General features: G+C 46.5%; 1 protein-coding gene across 1 annotated transcript in view; it reads left to right on the top strand.

Moving 5' to 3' along the window:
* The first annotated feature begins 5,224 nt into the window (after positions 1 to 5,224).
* Positions 5,225 to 14,639, top strand: part of UBASH3B (ubiquitin associated and SH3 domain containing B) — a 75,083-nt gene continuing 65,668 nt past the window's right edge. Inside the window, exon 1 of the mRNA XM_041720873.2 lies at positions 5,225 to 5,518. Coding sequence (XP_041576807.1) covers positions 5,376 to 5,518 — 143 coding nt within the window. The 5' untranslated portion in view covers positions 5,225 to 5,375. The remainder of the gene's footprint in view (positions 5,519 to 14,639) is intronic.

The raw sequence follows: 14,639 nt of genomic DNA, 5'->3' as shown, positions 1-14,639 counted from the left end.
CAGGTAGGTGAAAGGACCCAGCCCTGCCTGGTTAGGAGAGGGTAAAGCCTCACTTTACAAAGCCTCAGCCACTCTCCACATCTTTTTTTGGTTTTTAATGACCAATAAAGGCAAATCCTGCCCTGGCCACCCTCAGAACTCAGCTCTGGACTGAATCAGCACCCAGCAACAAAGTCCTTCCTCTCACAGCACAGCCAAAAATAGCTGAAAGCCTTTTACAAATTAATATATTCTTTTATTTCTCTTTTACTTTCAGGCTACACCTGAAATATCTGAAGGACACTTTGCCTCCTGACTCCTTCCTGCTCAACTCTGTAACTCTAAGCCCAAATGAAGGGATTATGATGAAATTAAAGTGGATTTTTTTTTTAAATTTTAATGAGGAAAACACGCTCCAAAACTGAAGGAAACCTGAGCTAGAAAAGCAAATTCTCAGTGCCCTTCTAATGAAGCTTGTGGTGCTTTTTTCACCCCACAATTCCACACCCGCAGCCAAATTTGGAGTCCCAGCCCCAAAGGCAATAAAAGCTGGAGATGGATAAAAAATTCCCCAATCCTGAAGCCCCAAAAACCCTCCCAGAGCCCAAAACTCGTGGCAGAGGTTTGAGGTGAGGGAGAAATGGGGGGAAAAAATCTCCTTTTTCATCCCTGTGGGCAGAGCAGGATCCTGCTCCATCAACCAGCTGCTCCTTCTGCTTTGAAACACTCAGATATTTGGGGCACTCAAAAGAAAAATGTTTTACATGTTCTCACGCACTGTTCATGTAAGTAATAATCATTTTACATTCTTCTTTGTAAGAAAAGAAAATTAATAAATTATTAGTTTGACTAGTGTAGCTAAGAGAAGAAGTAATTCCATCCTCCAATCCACAGTCACCTCTGGAATTCTATAAATATAAAATATTTACTCCAATAGATAAATGTAGAATATTATACTCAAATAATATATAAATATAATATATAAATATAGAATATATAATAATATAATATAGAGAGAATATATCTAGAATATGTAATAATATAATAATACAATATAATATAATATGATTATGATATAATATAATATAATATGATTATGATATAATATAATATGATATGATATGATGTGATATGATATGATATGATATGATGTGATGTGATATGATATGATACGATATGATATAACATAATATAATATAATAAATATAATATAATATAATTAATATAATATAATATAATATAATATAATATAATATAATATAATATAATATATAAATATAGAATAGTATATTCAAATAAAACACTCTCTTTTTTAACCTTTAAACTTACCAATCATTTGTAGAATTATTTTGTGTCCAGTGACAACAAGGGAGCAGATAGGTGGGAAGGAAGGGAATTATTGAATTATTGTCTGGGAATAAATGCTGATTCCAGCTCCACATCCAGCCCCAACAGGTACCAAAGGTGGACAAAGGGGATTTATTCCTCCAGGCTGCTCTCAGGAATGTTGTTCTTCCACTCCCACCAGGGCACAGAAATTGGGCTGGAGTTCGCTGCTTCTTTGCTCTCACAAAAAACTCCTAAATTATAATGAAATCATCATTTCCCCTCTCTTTTGGTGCTGTTTTGAATCAAGGACAAGGCAGCAGCTGTTGATTTTCCTCAGCCATAAATCACCGTTCCCTGACACTTGGAAACTCGGGAGAGCAGGGGAGGAAAAAAATAAAATAAAAGGGAGGTGAGAGGGGAGGGGAACTGCTGAGGGTGGGCTGAGTTTGAGATTTAATTTCAATTTATTTTTGATTCTTCACACGCTCGCAGGGAAATCAAAAGTGAGGATGGACTTGCCAAGGATGGATTTGGGATAAGGGGGAAAGCAAAGCCCCTGCTCCATTCCCTGCTGCTGAGCTGATTATTTCCGAATATTCCCATTGTTAGGGGATATTCTGAAATATTCTCCCCATGCCAGCACCAGGGGGGAGCATCAGGCTGGGAAAAAAAGCTAAATTTGGTTCAAATTCCTATGGAAATCGCCCCCTCCCTGTCCAGCCTGGCTTTTTCAAACACTCCCCCCTCAATTCTGCCTTCAGCGAGGAAGTGATAAAAATAATCCCCTAAAATTGCATTTTCCTCTAGGTAAAGGGCAAAGAATTGGAGTTCACTCAGGAAAATTTAGGATTTCCCAGACAAGGCTCTTGGTGCAGGAATTTGCAGCCCTTTTCTGGCTTTGGGCACCCAAAAGTTGTTGAACTCAACAGGAAAAGGGTGAAGATAAATAGAAATATCTGAGATCAGGCCAGCAACACAAGGCCATGTGGAAAAAAAAATTAAAAACCAAACCAGAAATGTTCTCTGTGAAAATCTGACAGCTTTTTAATATCACAGCTTTCGTACAAAGCCAAATCATTTTGTATATTTTGATTATTTCGCTAGAATTATTGTTAATTTTGGAGGCTGCAACACATTTTTCTGGGTGTTCTCCTTTTTAAAAATTTGGCTTTCTACTTTTACTTTCTTCCCTTTCCCTATTTGATCACTGTGACAGCTTTCATTTTCAGCTTACAATAAAAAAAAAAAAAAAGAAAAGAAAGAAAAAGGTGGGCGGCAGCTTTATTTCCAGGCACACATTTGATAGCTGGGGGTAGAAAAAAAAAAATCTTTTTTTCCCCAAAAAAATAAGGTTTCCATGTAAAGAAGCCCAGCCAGCCAAATGCAAGGACATTAAATTTCCAAGGACATGATCTTGGCAGGCTTGGAAAATAATTTCCAGCCAGTCTCACCTTAAAAAAAAAAAATCCTATTTCTGTTCCTTCTTGTTTGAGGCAGCAGCTCATCCAACCAACCAAACCTCAATATTGCAACTTCCCTAATGTGGATTTATTTCTGTTTGAATTTCTTGTGTGAATCTGTCACGGGCAGAGGAAAGAGATTCCCATCTGGGCAGAGTCCCTGGGAGCTGCTTCCAGAGCAAATTTCATTTTTATTGTTATTTCCTGCCTGAGTAATTCAGCTGGAGCACAGGAGGGAGGCCCGGGGAGAGAAGTGCAAACATTTGCTGCCGGCTGCAGATCCCTGCACTGCCCTGGGAGATGGGATCAGGCTTCATTTGCTGTTGGAATTTGTGCTATTGATCATTTTGAGATTGTAAAAAGTTTTTGTTTTGTTGTTAAAAAAGAAGTTATCATTTCTTTGGGTTGGTTTTTAAGGTTGTTTATTTTTGTGTATTTATAACATGTTTTGCTGCCCTGCTGTAGGTTTGTTTTGCAGGGCAGCGTGTGGGGCTTTGTTTTTTAGTGGGATGTTATAAATATTATATATTAGAAATTATGTGTGTTATATTTATAATAATGTGTTCATATTTATTATTTATGTTGAATAGTGTGTTTTTAGCTTAAATTAATAGAAACATGTTAACACTATAGTGAAACATGGAGGGCATGAAGAAGGAGAAAAAGGATAAGACATACTTCATTGTTTTTGTTTTCTTTGAACCCCTAATCTAGAATCTTAAAATTTTACTTTTGTATTCATGCTACACTTAATTATTACTTATATTAAACATTTAGAGCTTGTAATTGATCCTGTAGGATTGAAAACTCTTTTCCATGGACAGAGATCACAGCCAGTGTCTCTGGGGGCTCTGTCCAGGGGGGTTCCTGACCCCTGCCACAATTTGGGATTTTTATCTTCTCCTCCAGGGTCTTTGTGGTGGATGAATTCATGGGTGCCAAACACTTGTGGGGGCTCCAGCAATCCAAATCTGAGCACAAATATTGTTATTAACACGCTCAATTTTCATCCTGTGTTAAAATGGAAGAGAAAATATTGTTATTAATGCCCTTAATTCTCCTCCTGAATTAAAATGGAGCAGATTGGGTGCCTGATCCTGATTTCACAGCTGAAATCCATGACTCGATTGGTTTCACCCTCTGGCTTTAATGAAGTCCTTGCCAATTAATAATGGGTTAAATTAAAGAACCTCAGCAACATCAGAGGAGTTAAAAGTGATTTTAAGAGAGGAACAAGAAGTATTTTTTTAGTTTGGGTTTGGTTTTTTGTGCTGTGTCTGTCTGGAGCTGGAATTTCCGTGGCATCCTCGGGTCAGGGATGGCTTTTCCCTGTGGATAAAGAGACAGAAAATCACTGACAGAGGAGGAGAACGAGCAGGGAGCTGTGGGGGGAATTATTTTTTCCCCTTCATTGATAAAACAAAATGGAAATGGGCTGTTGGTTTTCCCTAATGCGAATAATAACAACTGCAGTGATAGATTTGTCATTGCCAGTATTGATTTCCTTCCCCAACATAAACTATTTTTAAAAATGCCTCTTCATGGGTTTTTATTTGCTGGCAGGGTTGGGATTTCAGGCTGCTCTCCACTGGGCCTGCAGGAGCAGGATCTGCCTGGCCTCAAAAGTGAAAGGAAAAGTGGAAAAAGGGAAAGTCAGGGGAAAAATAAAAAAATTTAAAAATAAAAAATAAAAATAAAAAAAGCAAAGGAAAAGGATGAGAGTGGAAGTGGCAGAAGGGAGACCCGGAGAGTTCTGAGCGCCCTTCTTTGCTCTTTGTGGAGTTTGGCTGGGATCACAGGGAGGATTTCCTAAAAAAATGAAATAAGGGAAGTGAGAGAAAAAGAGAGAAGAAAGAAAGAAGGAGGGAAAGAAGGAAAGAGGGAAGGAAAGAAGGAAAGAAATAAGGAAGGAAAGAAGGAAGATGTAAAAAAAGAAGGAAGGAAAAAAGGAAAGAAGGAAAGGAGGAAGGAAAGAAGGAAAGAAGGAAAGAAGGAAGGAAAGAAGGAAGATGTAAAAAATGAAGGAAGGAAAAAAGGCAAGAAAGAAGAAAGAAGGAAAGAAAGAATGAAAGAAGGAAGGAAAGAGGGTAAAAGGAAAGAAAGAAGGAGAGACAGAAGGAAAGAATTTATGTATATATAAATAAATAAATAAATAAATAAATACAAAAATTACAATAAAGGCAAAGCGAACAAAACCAAACGAGCAAACAAATAAATAAAACCAGATTTCTAACAAAGACAATAACAACAACAACAAAAAAAACCCCAAACACATAGATAAACACAGCAATCATACTAAAGGCAACACAAACAAAAAAAAAAAGCAGCAAAAAAAAAAAAAATCAACGGCGCGTGCACGTGCTTTTTTTTTTTTTTAATTTTTTATTTCTCCTGCCCGCTCCCGCGCATCCCCCACCCACGCACGCTCGGCGGGGCGGGGGCATCCATCCCGGCTGCGCTGCCCGCATCCCTCCCTCCATCCCTCCCTCCATCCCTCCCTCCCTGGCTGGCCGCGGGCGGTGTCGCGGAGCGTGTGGCTGTCCCCGCCGCTGTCCCCCGAGCCCGCGGCGTGCATGGCCCTGCTGGGGCGGCGATGGCTGCGCGCTGATGGCCCAGCTCGCCATGGCTGCCAGAGAGGAGCTGTACAGCAAAGTCATCCCCCGGCGGGGCCGCCAGCAGCGCGGAGGCACCATCCGGCACGGCTCGGCGCTGGAGATCCTGCTCTCCATGGGCTTCCCCCGGGCACGGGCGTGAGTCGCTGCCCCGCGGGGGCTTGGAGGAGCGGGGGAGACAGAGAGACAGAGAGACAGAGACACAGAGAGAGACAGAGAGAGAAGCGGCGGGCGCCGCTCGGCTGCGCTGCTCCGGAGCGGAGCGGGGCCGGAGGCGGGGAGGGAGCGCCGGGGAACCGCGGATGCAGCCCGGGGAGAGGGGGGATGCTCTGCCGGAGAGGGGGATGCGGTCCCGGAGAGGGGGGGATGCACTCCCAGAGAGAAGGATGTGCTCCTGGAGAGGGGGGGATGCACTCCTGGAGAGGGGGGATGCAATCCCGGAGAGGGGGATGCGGTCCCGGAGAGGGGGGATGCAATCCCGGAGAGAGGGATGTGCTCCTGGAGAGGGGGGGATGCACTCCCGGAGCAGGGGATGCTCTGCCGGAGAGGGGGATGCACTTCTGGAGAGGCGGGGATGCGCTGCCGGAACAAGGGGATGCTCTGCCGGAGAGGGGGATGCTCTCCGGGAGAGAGGGAATGCACTCCTGGAGAGGGGGGGATGCGGTTCCGGAGAGGGGGGGATGCACTCCTGGGGAGGGGGGATGCTCTGCCGGAGAGGGGGATGTGCTGCCGGAGCAAGGGGATGCTCTCCGGGAGAGAGGGAATGCACTCCCAGAGAGAGGGATGCGCTCCCGGAGAGGGGGATGCGCTCCCGGAGAGGGGGGATGCTCTCCCGGACAGAGGGAATGCTCTCCCGGAGAAGGAAATGCGTTCCCGGAGCAGCGGGATGCTGTGCCGGAGCAAGGGAATGCTCTCCCGGAGAAGGAAATGCGTTCCCGGAGCGGGGGGATGCTGTGCCGGAGCAAGGGAATGCTCTCCCGGAGAAGGAAATGCGTTCCCGGAGCGGGGGGATGCTCTCCCGGATGCTCTCCCGGACAGCGGCAGTGCTCTGCAGGCTGCGTGGGGATAACTCCCCCAGCGGCCCGGAGATGCCTCCTCCGAGCAGCCAGGGAAGCGGGAATGCTCTCCCCGCACCGGGGGGATGCGCTCCCAGAGCCGGGGGGATACGCTGCCGGGGCAGCGGCGCGATGCTGTCCCGGGCTGCGGGGGATACGGCCTGGGGATGTCCTTGGAACGGCGCGGACAGCTGGGAATGCTGTCCTGGAGCAGGGAATGCTGTCCTGGAGCAGGGAATGCTGTCCCGGAGCAGGGAATGCTCTCCCGGAGTAAGGAATGCTGTCCTGGAGCAGGGAATGATCTCCCGGAGCAGGGGATGCTCTCCCGGAGCAGGGAATGCTCTCCCGGAGTAAGGAATGCTCTCCCAGGGCAGGGAATGCTCTCCTGGAGCAGAGGATGCTGTCTCAGAGCAGGGAATGCTCTCCCGGAGCAGGGGATGCTCTCCCGGAGCAGGGGATGTTCTCTGAGCGGCCCGGGGATGCTGCACGGCCCGGGGATGCTGCGGGACCCGCGGGATGCTCCGCTGCCTCCTCCCGCCGGGCAGGAGCCTCGGGCACTCCGGGTCCCATCCCCGCTGCTCGCCCGCACCGTCCCAAGCTGGGCATGGCCAGAGAGGCAGTTTTTTGCCACCCAAACTGAAATTGTTTCAGCTCGGATACCCGGGGGATTTTCTTCAAGCTGTGTACAAGTCACCCCAAAAGCAGCGGAGCAACAGAAGTAGATTTCCATCCGTAGCCCGAAGTGCTTCGGTTTTTCTTTGCCAATTCACGCCCCGGTGTAACCTTCCTGTGTGTGCTTGTGCTTTAAATTAATCAGGCAGCAAACTAATGATAACTTAATGAGGGACCTGTGACGTCTGAGGTGGGACTCAGCTTAGGGATGCAAATGAAGCCGGTGGGGATCGGGATGATTCCTTGATCTCCCTAAGTTTTCAGGTTGTTGTTGACACCCATCAGAACTCCGCGGTTTTGCAGCCTGTCTTGTCACAGGCTTTATTTTCTTTTTAATATATAAATATAGACAGGCACATGCAGTTTAAGGGCATATGTTCCTTGTGGATTCGTGGGATTGCATGGATCCACCAGCACATGCAGGAAATCTTATTTCTGTTTTCCAGGGTGCTGCTTTGCACTCCTTCTGGCTGTCAGTTATCTACTGAGATCAGCACACAGCTTTTAGACACAATGAATGCAAATGGAGAGCAGGGCAGAGCGGTGACTTCATGCTTAGCTGGGTTGGAAGAAGAAAAGATGTGTATCTTTCAGTGGAGCTGCAATAATAAAAAAAAAAACAGCTTGATGCTATGAATGAAACCTGCACAACAGTGCCCTCAAGGCTGCCAGGCAGCCCTGCTCTTACCTGACTCAGGAACTGTGTCTATGGGTCACATTCCTGCCCCAAAAGCACTGGCATTTGTTAAAATGCACTCAGAGCTTCATCACACAAAGCACAGAAGGTTAATCACAGGGAGCAAGCCAAAAAAATGGACAAAATACCTCTAAATGCAAAAACTACTTACTGGAAATCCAGCCAATACCCAGGTGGGTAAAGCTGATATTGATATTGAGTTCAGGTAACCCTGTGTGACAATTCAGCAGAGCAGGGAAGGTTAAACACAGGGAGCAAGCCATAAAAATGGGCAAAATATCCCTAAATGCAAAAAGTGCCAGTTGGAAAAACAGCCAGGCAGGTGGGTAAAGCTGTGTTGAGTTCAGGATAACCCTCCGCTCATCCCATCTGAAGGAGCAGTGAGTGCCCCTGCTTCACCCTGCTGGAAATGCTACAAATAATTCAGCATTAAAAATCACACAAAAAACAAAATGTAAATAAACCCAGTAAAATCCAAGCGGTACCACCAAGGGTAGGATGTGGATGGAGCAGAGGTTTGGGAGCTTGAGAGAAATGGCCAAAGGACATTTCCAAAAGGTCCAGAGAATGCTTTTAACTCTCAGCATTTCTCTGTAACTTACATTTACTCTCTTTTAACTTACATTTCTCTGTGAGTGGGAATGAGAATACCAAGATGCCAGTGAGATGAAATCATCATCTCCCTCCAGAGATGGTAAGGAGAAGTAACCTTAAAGCCCTTGTGAGTTTTCCCCCAAAACTCTGCCACCAGCTCCAGCAGGAACTCAGTGAAATGGGATTTCAGCTCTGTGAGCCAGGCTGGTACTTCAAAAGTGGTGACCATCTGTTTGGGTGGTTTATGCAAAACAAACCTCCCAAGTTGTCAGACAAGTCTGTCAGGCATGTCACAAAATCCCAGCACTGCCTCCTGGCTGCTTGGTACAGCTGGGGGCACTGCCTGGGGACAGCAGGGACAGAGAGGAGCAGCTCAGGCAGGGTCAGGGCACAGGGCTGAGCTGCAATCTGCATTTCCAGGGTGGTATTGAGCAGTGAGATGCTGGGGAGAACTCCAGGAGATTCTTTCCTGGAGACATCAGGGAGAACTCACATTGCCTGGCTTTCAGCTTTACCCTGTGTGTGTTAAAATAATCCAAGGTGAAAGGCTAAATGTGATTTCCACGTGCTGCTGGTGGCTCAGTTAAGGGAGAAATTGGGCTGAGGCAGGAAGGAACCAAGAGAGGATGTCAGGTAGCAAGTGTAAAAGTGCCGTGGATCTTGTGTTCACAGCAAGGGGCTCTTCAAAAAGCCTTTATGTGTCCATCCTACAGGTGGTTTATGGGGGGCTGGGGATAAAGGGCCCATCAAAGGACGTGTTCTTCCTCTCTGAACTGAGCTACTACTGCAGCTAATGGATCTGCACCAGTGGCACTGTCCCACAGCTCACACTGAGACCTTTGAGGTTTCCCTGTTTCACCCTCTGAAGAATTTTTTTGGCACAGATCCGTCTGCTTTCCTTTTGTTTTCTTTCTGTTTTCCTTCTTCCCAGCACCAGCTGCAATTCAGGGCTCCTCTGAATCACAGGGTGAAGTTCAAACCACTTCTGGAAGGTTCTACCTGAGCATGGCACTGCATGTGTCATCCCTTTGAACCATCACCACGAGCTCTGCTGGCTCTTGCCAGCACATAGCCGTTATTATTATTATTTTATTTTGCAATTAGCCCATTAGATTACGCACTGTCTGCTCCCACAGGCCGTCCCTATCCCCAGGAGTTTCTGATTCAAGCAAACAAAGAAGGCAAAGGTGAGGTTATAATTCCTATTTTGCAATTTGGGCACCAAGAAAAGCATTTTTCCCTTGTTCACACAAAGGCCTAATCAAACCCCCAGCGCTTCAATGCCCTGAACACAACAGGAGGATTCCTCCAGAAAGAGATTTCATACAAATATTATTTCCCAGTTGCCCCAAAATATTATTTATCATCTTGTTATGAATCTCCCATCAGTGGTTCCACCTAATTGTCATCCAATCTGCCTGCCAGCACCTCTCACTATTGTTTGTAATCCCTGTATATCCCTGAGAGCAGAGAGAGGAAAAGCACAAAGTAATTTACAGGCCATCAAAACCACAGGGGATCACTTACAACTCTTATGCATGTAGAAACAATTTTTAAAAAATCCATAATGTGTCTATAAAAGGCTAAAATTGAAAAAAAATTAGTGATGGACTGCAGTTTCATTCAGGATGGAGGAAGACCTTTGACCAAGCTTGAATTATTGAAACTTATTTATCCTGCATGGTGCAGAAATCAATGTGGCTCCAGAATCTGCAACTTTTAAAAGTTTCATGTCAGCCTTTAAACTCCTCCAAAACATCCTCAAAACCAGACAGTTAAAGCTCTAGCATGAGGAAAAAGAATTAATCCTGCTTTATTTGTTTTAATTCTGGGTTAAAATCACAGAATGGATATATAAATGGATATATAAATGGATATATAAATGGATATATAAATAAATAAAATTTAAGATGTTTCAGCTGCAGAAACAAGGCACAGCTCTGAGATGCTGTTGCAGAAGAGATCCAGGCCTAAGAAAATGAAGATAATTCGCTGGTCCCTGCCATTACTCAGGCTGGGTAAATCACTGCCCACAACCAGAACACTTAAATTAGAGATATTGTGCTTTTTCTGTCATGGTGCTGTCTCTGATAAGCAGAAGAGATGACGCAGGTGGCAAAGCTTTCCAAAACGAAATGGATGTTGCTTCCCCTCAGCTGGGCCTGGAAAAGGGTTTAATTCGGTGTCCTTGGCCTGAGGAGGAGTTAATTCCCCTGGACCTGGGTAAAACCAGTCTGGCTTGGATTTGCCTTCTCAGAAACGATGAGAATTTACAAGCGTTAGAGGTTTCATTATTGTGGAAGAAATGAAGCTCAGATCCAGTTTGCAAACAGCAAAATCTTCTCTGGAGTTTTGGAAGGGATTTGAGCCTGCTAAGACATGTTTTGCTTGGTAACAGCCTTAGCAACCTCGCAGGATTTAGCACAGCAAGGCCGGGAGTCGCTTGGAGCTGGAGTTGGGAAATGACTGTGTGGAAGCGGAGTGCTGCTCAGAATTTCCAATTTTCAAGCGGTTTCCCTGTTTTCCCAGCTTTGCCTTCAGGGTGTTTGTTTCCTGCAAATGCTGAAATTCATCCTGCTGCAAACACCCAGCCTAAAACCAGCCCCAAGTCCCACTTGAGACGAAGTTTGGAGGGTTTTCCTGATTCCCAGTGACGGGTGCTGGCCCAGGGCGTGGAGGGAAATCCCGTCCCAAGGGAAGAAGCTGCTGGAAGTAGCAGCTTGGGAGGCTCCACTGAAAGGGATTTCCAAGTTTATCAGCACTGGAGGGAATATTGAATGGAAAATCCAGGTGTTGTAGCTACAAGGGCTTAAGGAAAAGCTTCCCCTAAAGCTTTCTCTGTCTCAAGGCAGGGAGTCTGGGCCTTGGGTGGAGCCGTGGGTTGTGCGGCAGAGAAACTGTTGGAATCTGAGGTATTGATGATTCTGAGATTGTAGAAAGTCTCTGTCTGTCAGCCCCGCTGCCAAAGCAGAAGCCATAATTGGTCTGTGCTGGTTTCCAGGTTGTTTATTCTGTTTATCTCTAACATGTTCTGCTGCCCTGCCGCAGCTCTGTCCTGCAGGGCAGCGTGTGGGGCTCTGCCCTCAGTGGGATGGTACAAACATTAAATACCACAAACTACCTGTGCTGGATTTACAATAACGTGCCAATATCTGTCACCTACGTTGGACAGTGTGTCCCCAGCCTGAACCAACAGAAAAATGCCAACACTGCAGTGAAACATGGAGGGCATGAAGAAGGAGAAAAAGGACAAGACACACCCAATTCCTCCATCTTGTCCCCTTTGGACTCCTCATCTAGAATCCTAAAATTTTACTTTTGCACCCATGCCACACTTAATTATTACTCTTATCAAACACTCAGAGCTTGTAATTGATCCTGTAAGATTGAAAACTCTTTTCCATGGGCAGAGATCACAGCCAGTGTCCCTGGGGGCTCTGTCCAGGGGGGTTCCTGACCCCTGCCAGGGTCCCAGACCTGCCAGGGCAGCCAGAGGGATACTCTGGACTCTGACAAGAAGCCATCTGAGCAAAATATTTCCATTTCCAGTCCTGCCCGTGGACATTTGTGAGCACCGGGTTCCTAGGAAGGGTTTGTGGCCTGTTTCCAGATGGTGACAGAAAGAACCTTTGGGTTCTCTTGCACAAGCCCCTGGTTCCCTGCACAGAGCTCTGTGCCCATGTCAGGGTTTAGGGGATGAGACTGGAGCAGTTTTAGCACTGAACTATTCTGCTTTGGGGTTTGCAATTCCTGGGTCAGCTCTGAGGCCTCGGAAATGTTCTGTCCATCTGTCCTGGGGGGGATCCAGCAGGACTGCAGGACAGGGACAGGGAGATAAGGCAGCAGCTGCCAGGGAGGTGCTCTGGGGAGAAGCTGCAAAAACATCCATTTAGGGCTCAGTCCCGTGGCTGCTCTGCACATGGATTTTAAATTGTTTTTTCCATTGGCTTTACTGCAGATTTCTGCTGTGGGACTGAGATGATTCCTGCAGGATCCAGGTTTTTCTGTGCCAGTGGCTCGTGTGTTTGGGGTGGGGGGATCTCCGTGAGACAGTTCCTTACTTTAGAGATTGAAAGTGATAAAGCACAGAGGGCTCTTTATTTCCCCTGTGTATTCTGAACCAGAGGCACAGAGAAGCTGAGATATCAAATCTATAGTTCGGCTGAGACTTGCACCTGAATCTGTGGAGTTTCAGTCCATTCATGACAAGACTTAGTAGAACAACTATTTCCATGACATGGTACAACATTTTCAGAGGGAGGGAGAGCTCTTATCAGAGGGAAAGGAGACATTTCTGTGATAAGATCACCCTGTAAAATGATAATGGCAGCAGCAGTGCTTGGTGTTACCTCCTGAGAGATTCAGGCTGCTGGACACAGAACTGCCATTAATCAAACGGACACAGAAGTGCCATTAATCAAATCTGATGGCTGGGAGCCCTGGAACAATCAGATATTCGGGGCTGATATCCATGGAGAAAACTCTTCTGACCACAACCACTGAGGGAAGAGTTTAAGGACTGCACAGAGATTGCTCAGCCAAGGTCAGGGAGTCCCTGCAGGACCTGCTGGCCCAGAGAACGAGCTGGTGTGTGCTCAGGGAGGAAAACAAAAAGCATACTCCTTTCTAGTGCCTGCACACTTCCCTGGGATCTGGTATTTGAGGTTGGAGCAGCATCATGGTGTGCAGTGAGGCCCCGGGGCAGCCAGCAGCCAGCATTCCCTGGATTGCTGAGATGTGGTTTTCGAGGCCATCTGACTTTGGCAAAGGCTGACAGAGATGTCAGAGAGTTTCCTGGTCCCTGAGTACTTGGTTTGTTTTGGTATTAAAATTACATGGTGACAAGAAAACATTTCCTTGGGCTTCCGTCCCTCTGATGATTTCCTTGTCTCGGAGCCAAGGTGCTGAACTTGATCCTACCCTCTGCTCCAGGAAGGAGAGGAGCTCAGAAAGTTCAGCCCAGACCTCACATGTCACTGAGGGAGCCTGAAAAATTGCTCTGTGCCTTCTGTGTCTGAGCCCCCAGCACTTAAAAACTTGATCCTTAGGATTCAATTCCCTTTGGAATGCAGTTTGGAGGGATGCAGATAGCAGTGTTATCTTTTCTGTCCCTTTTTCCTTCTCTTTGTGACCTACCTCCAGACCTGATATCATTGTCAGGAGCCAGCTTAAATGTACTGATGAGATTCTCAAGACAAAGAGTGACAGGGAGAAGTCCTGGATTTCAGCTCAAGGATTTCAGATATCCAGCGTGTTTGAATGGAGCCTTGTTGGCATTAAATGCTGATTCTCCTTCCCCCTCGGGCAATGGCAGCGTGTTGGGCTGTTTCCTGCAGATTTCTGCCTCTTGTAGAGCCCTCGGGAAGTTCATCCCTGGATTATTGCTGCCACTTTCCTGCGGAGCAGCCTGTGCTCAGAGGATGCTGCAAACCCCTGAGACTGGCAGAAGTCAGGGGGGAATTCCATTCTTTGAAGGATCATGAGAAAAAAAAAAAATTTAAAAAGAAAACCTAAACATGTGGTGCTTTTAAATATGAGCTGCTCACCCTGCTGGCTCTTGAGGACACTTTTGTATTTTTAAGTCAGTTTTGAAAGTGAGTTTGGACTCCCAAATTTTGCTCAGAGTTGAATACACTGCCCTGGGTTTTAACTCATCATGGATTCACAGCATGTGCTGGGCAATTGCAGGAAGAATAGAGACATCCGTGTGTGTGTCTGTGCTGCACCAGTCTAATTATCCTCAACAAGCAGTCATCAAAGGAGCTGTGCCTCAGCAGCTGGCAGCGAGTTGGATCCCAGCACTGAGGCTCTGCAGCCTTTGTGCCACGATGGGTGGCACTGCCACGCCAGGGCTCGCTCAGCCTGGTGCCTCAGGTTTAGATTTTCTATTTTTCACATTCTGTGCTGCTTCAGTGTGTAATTCTGAGCTTCACATGAGGGATGCTGAGCTCTCTGCACAGAGCAGAGACAAAACAATTCCTGCTCCAGCTGGGCACCAAGGACAAATGATCCAAACCTCAGCCCAGGAGCACAAACACCGTGGGCTGGAGAGAGAAAAACAAGCAGGGTGGGACTGCCTGGGCTAAAGCTGGAATGGGACAATGAACTCCAAGGTGCCAATGGAGCAGAACTGATCCCAGGGAGAGCCCCCGGGAGCGCTCGTGCATTTTGGGACCATTTTGGTTCATCTTGGGTTCATTTTGGGACCATTTTGGTTCATTCTGTGCCCATTTGGGTTCGT

The sequence above is a fragment of the Taeniopygia guttata genome, chromosome 24, assembly GCF_048771995.1.
Source record: "Taeniopygia guttata chromosome 24, bTaeGut7.mat, whole genome shotgun sequence".
Classification (NCBI taxonomy): domain Eukaryota; kingdom Metazoa; phylum Chordata; class Aves; order Passeriformes; family Estrildidae; genus Taeniopygia; species Taeniopygia guttata.
Note: the sequence above shows the minus strand (reverse complement) of the source record. Positions and strands in the feature narration are given on the sequence as shown.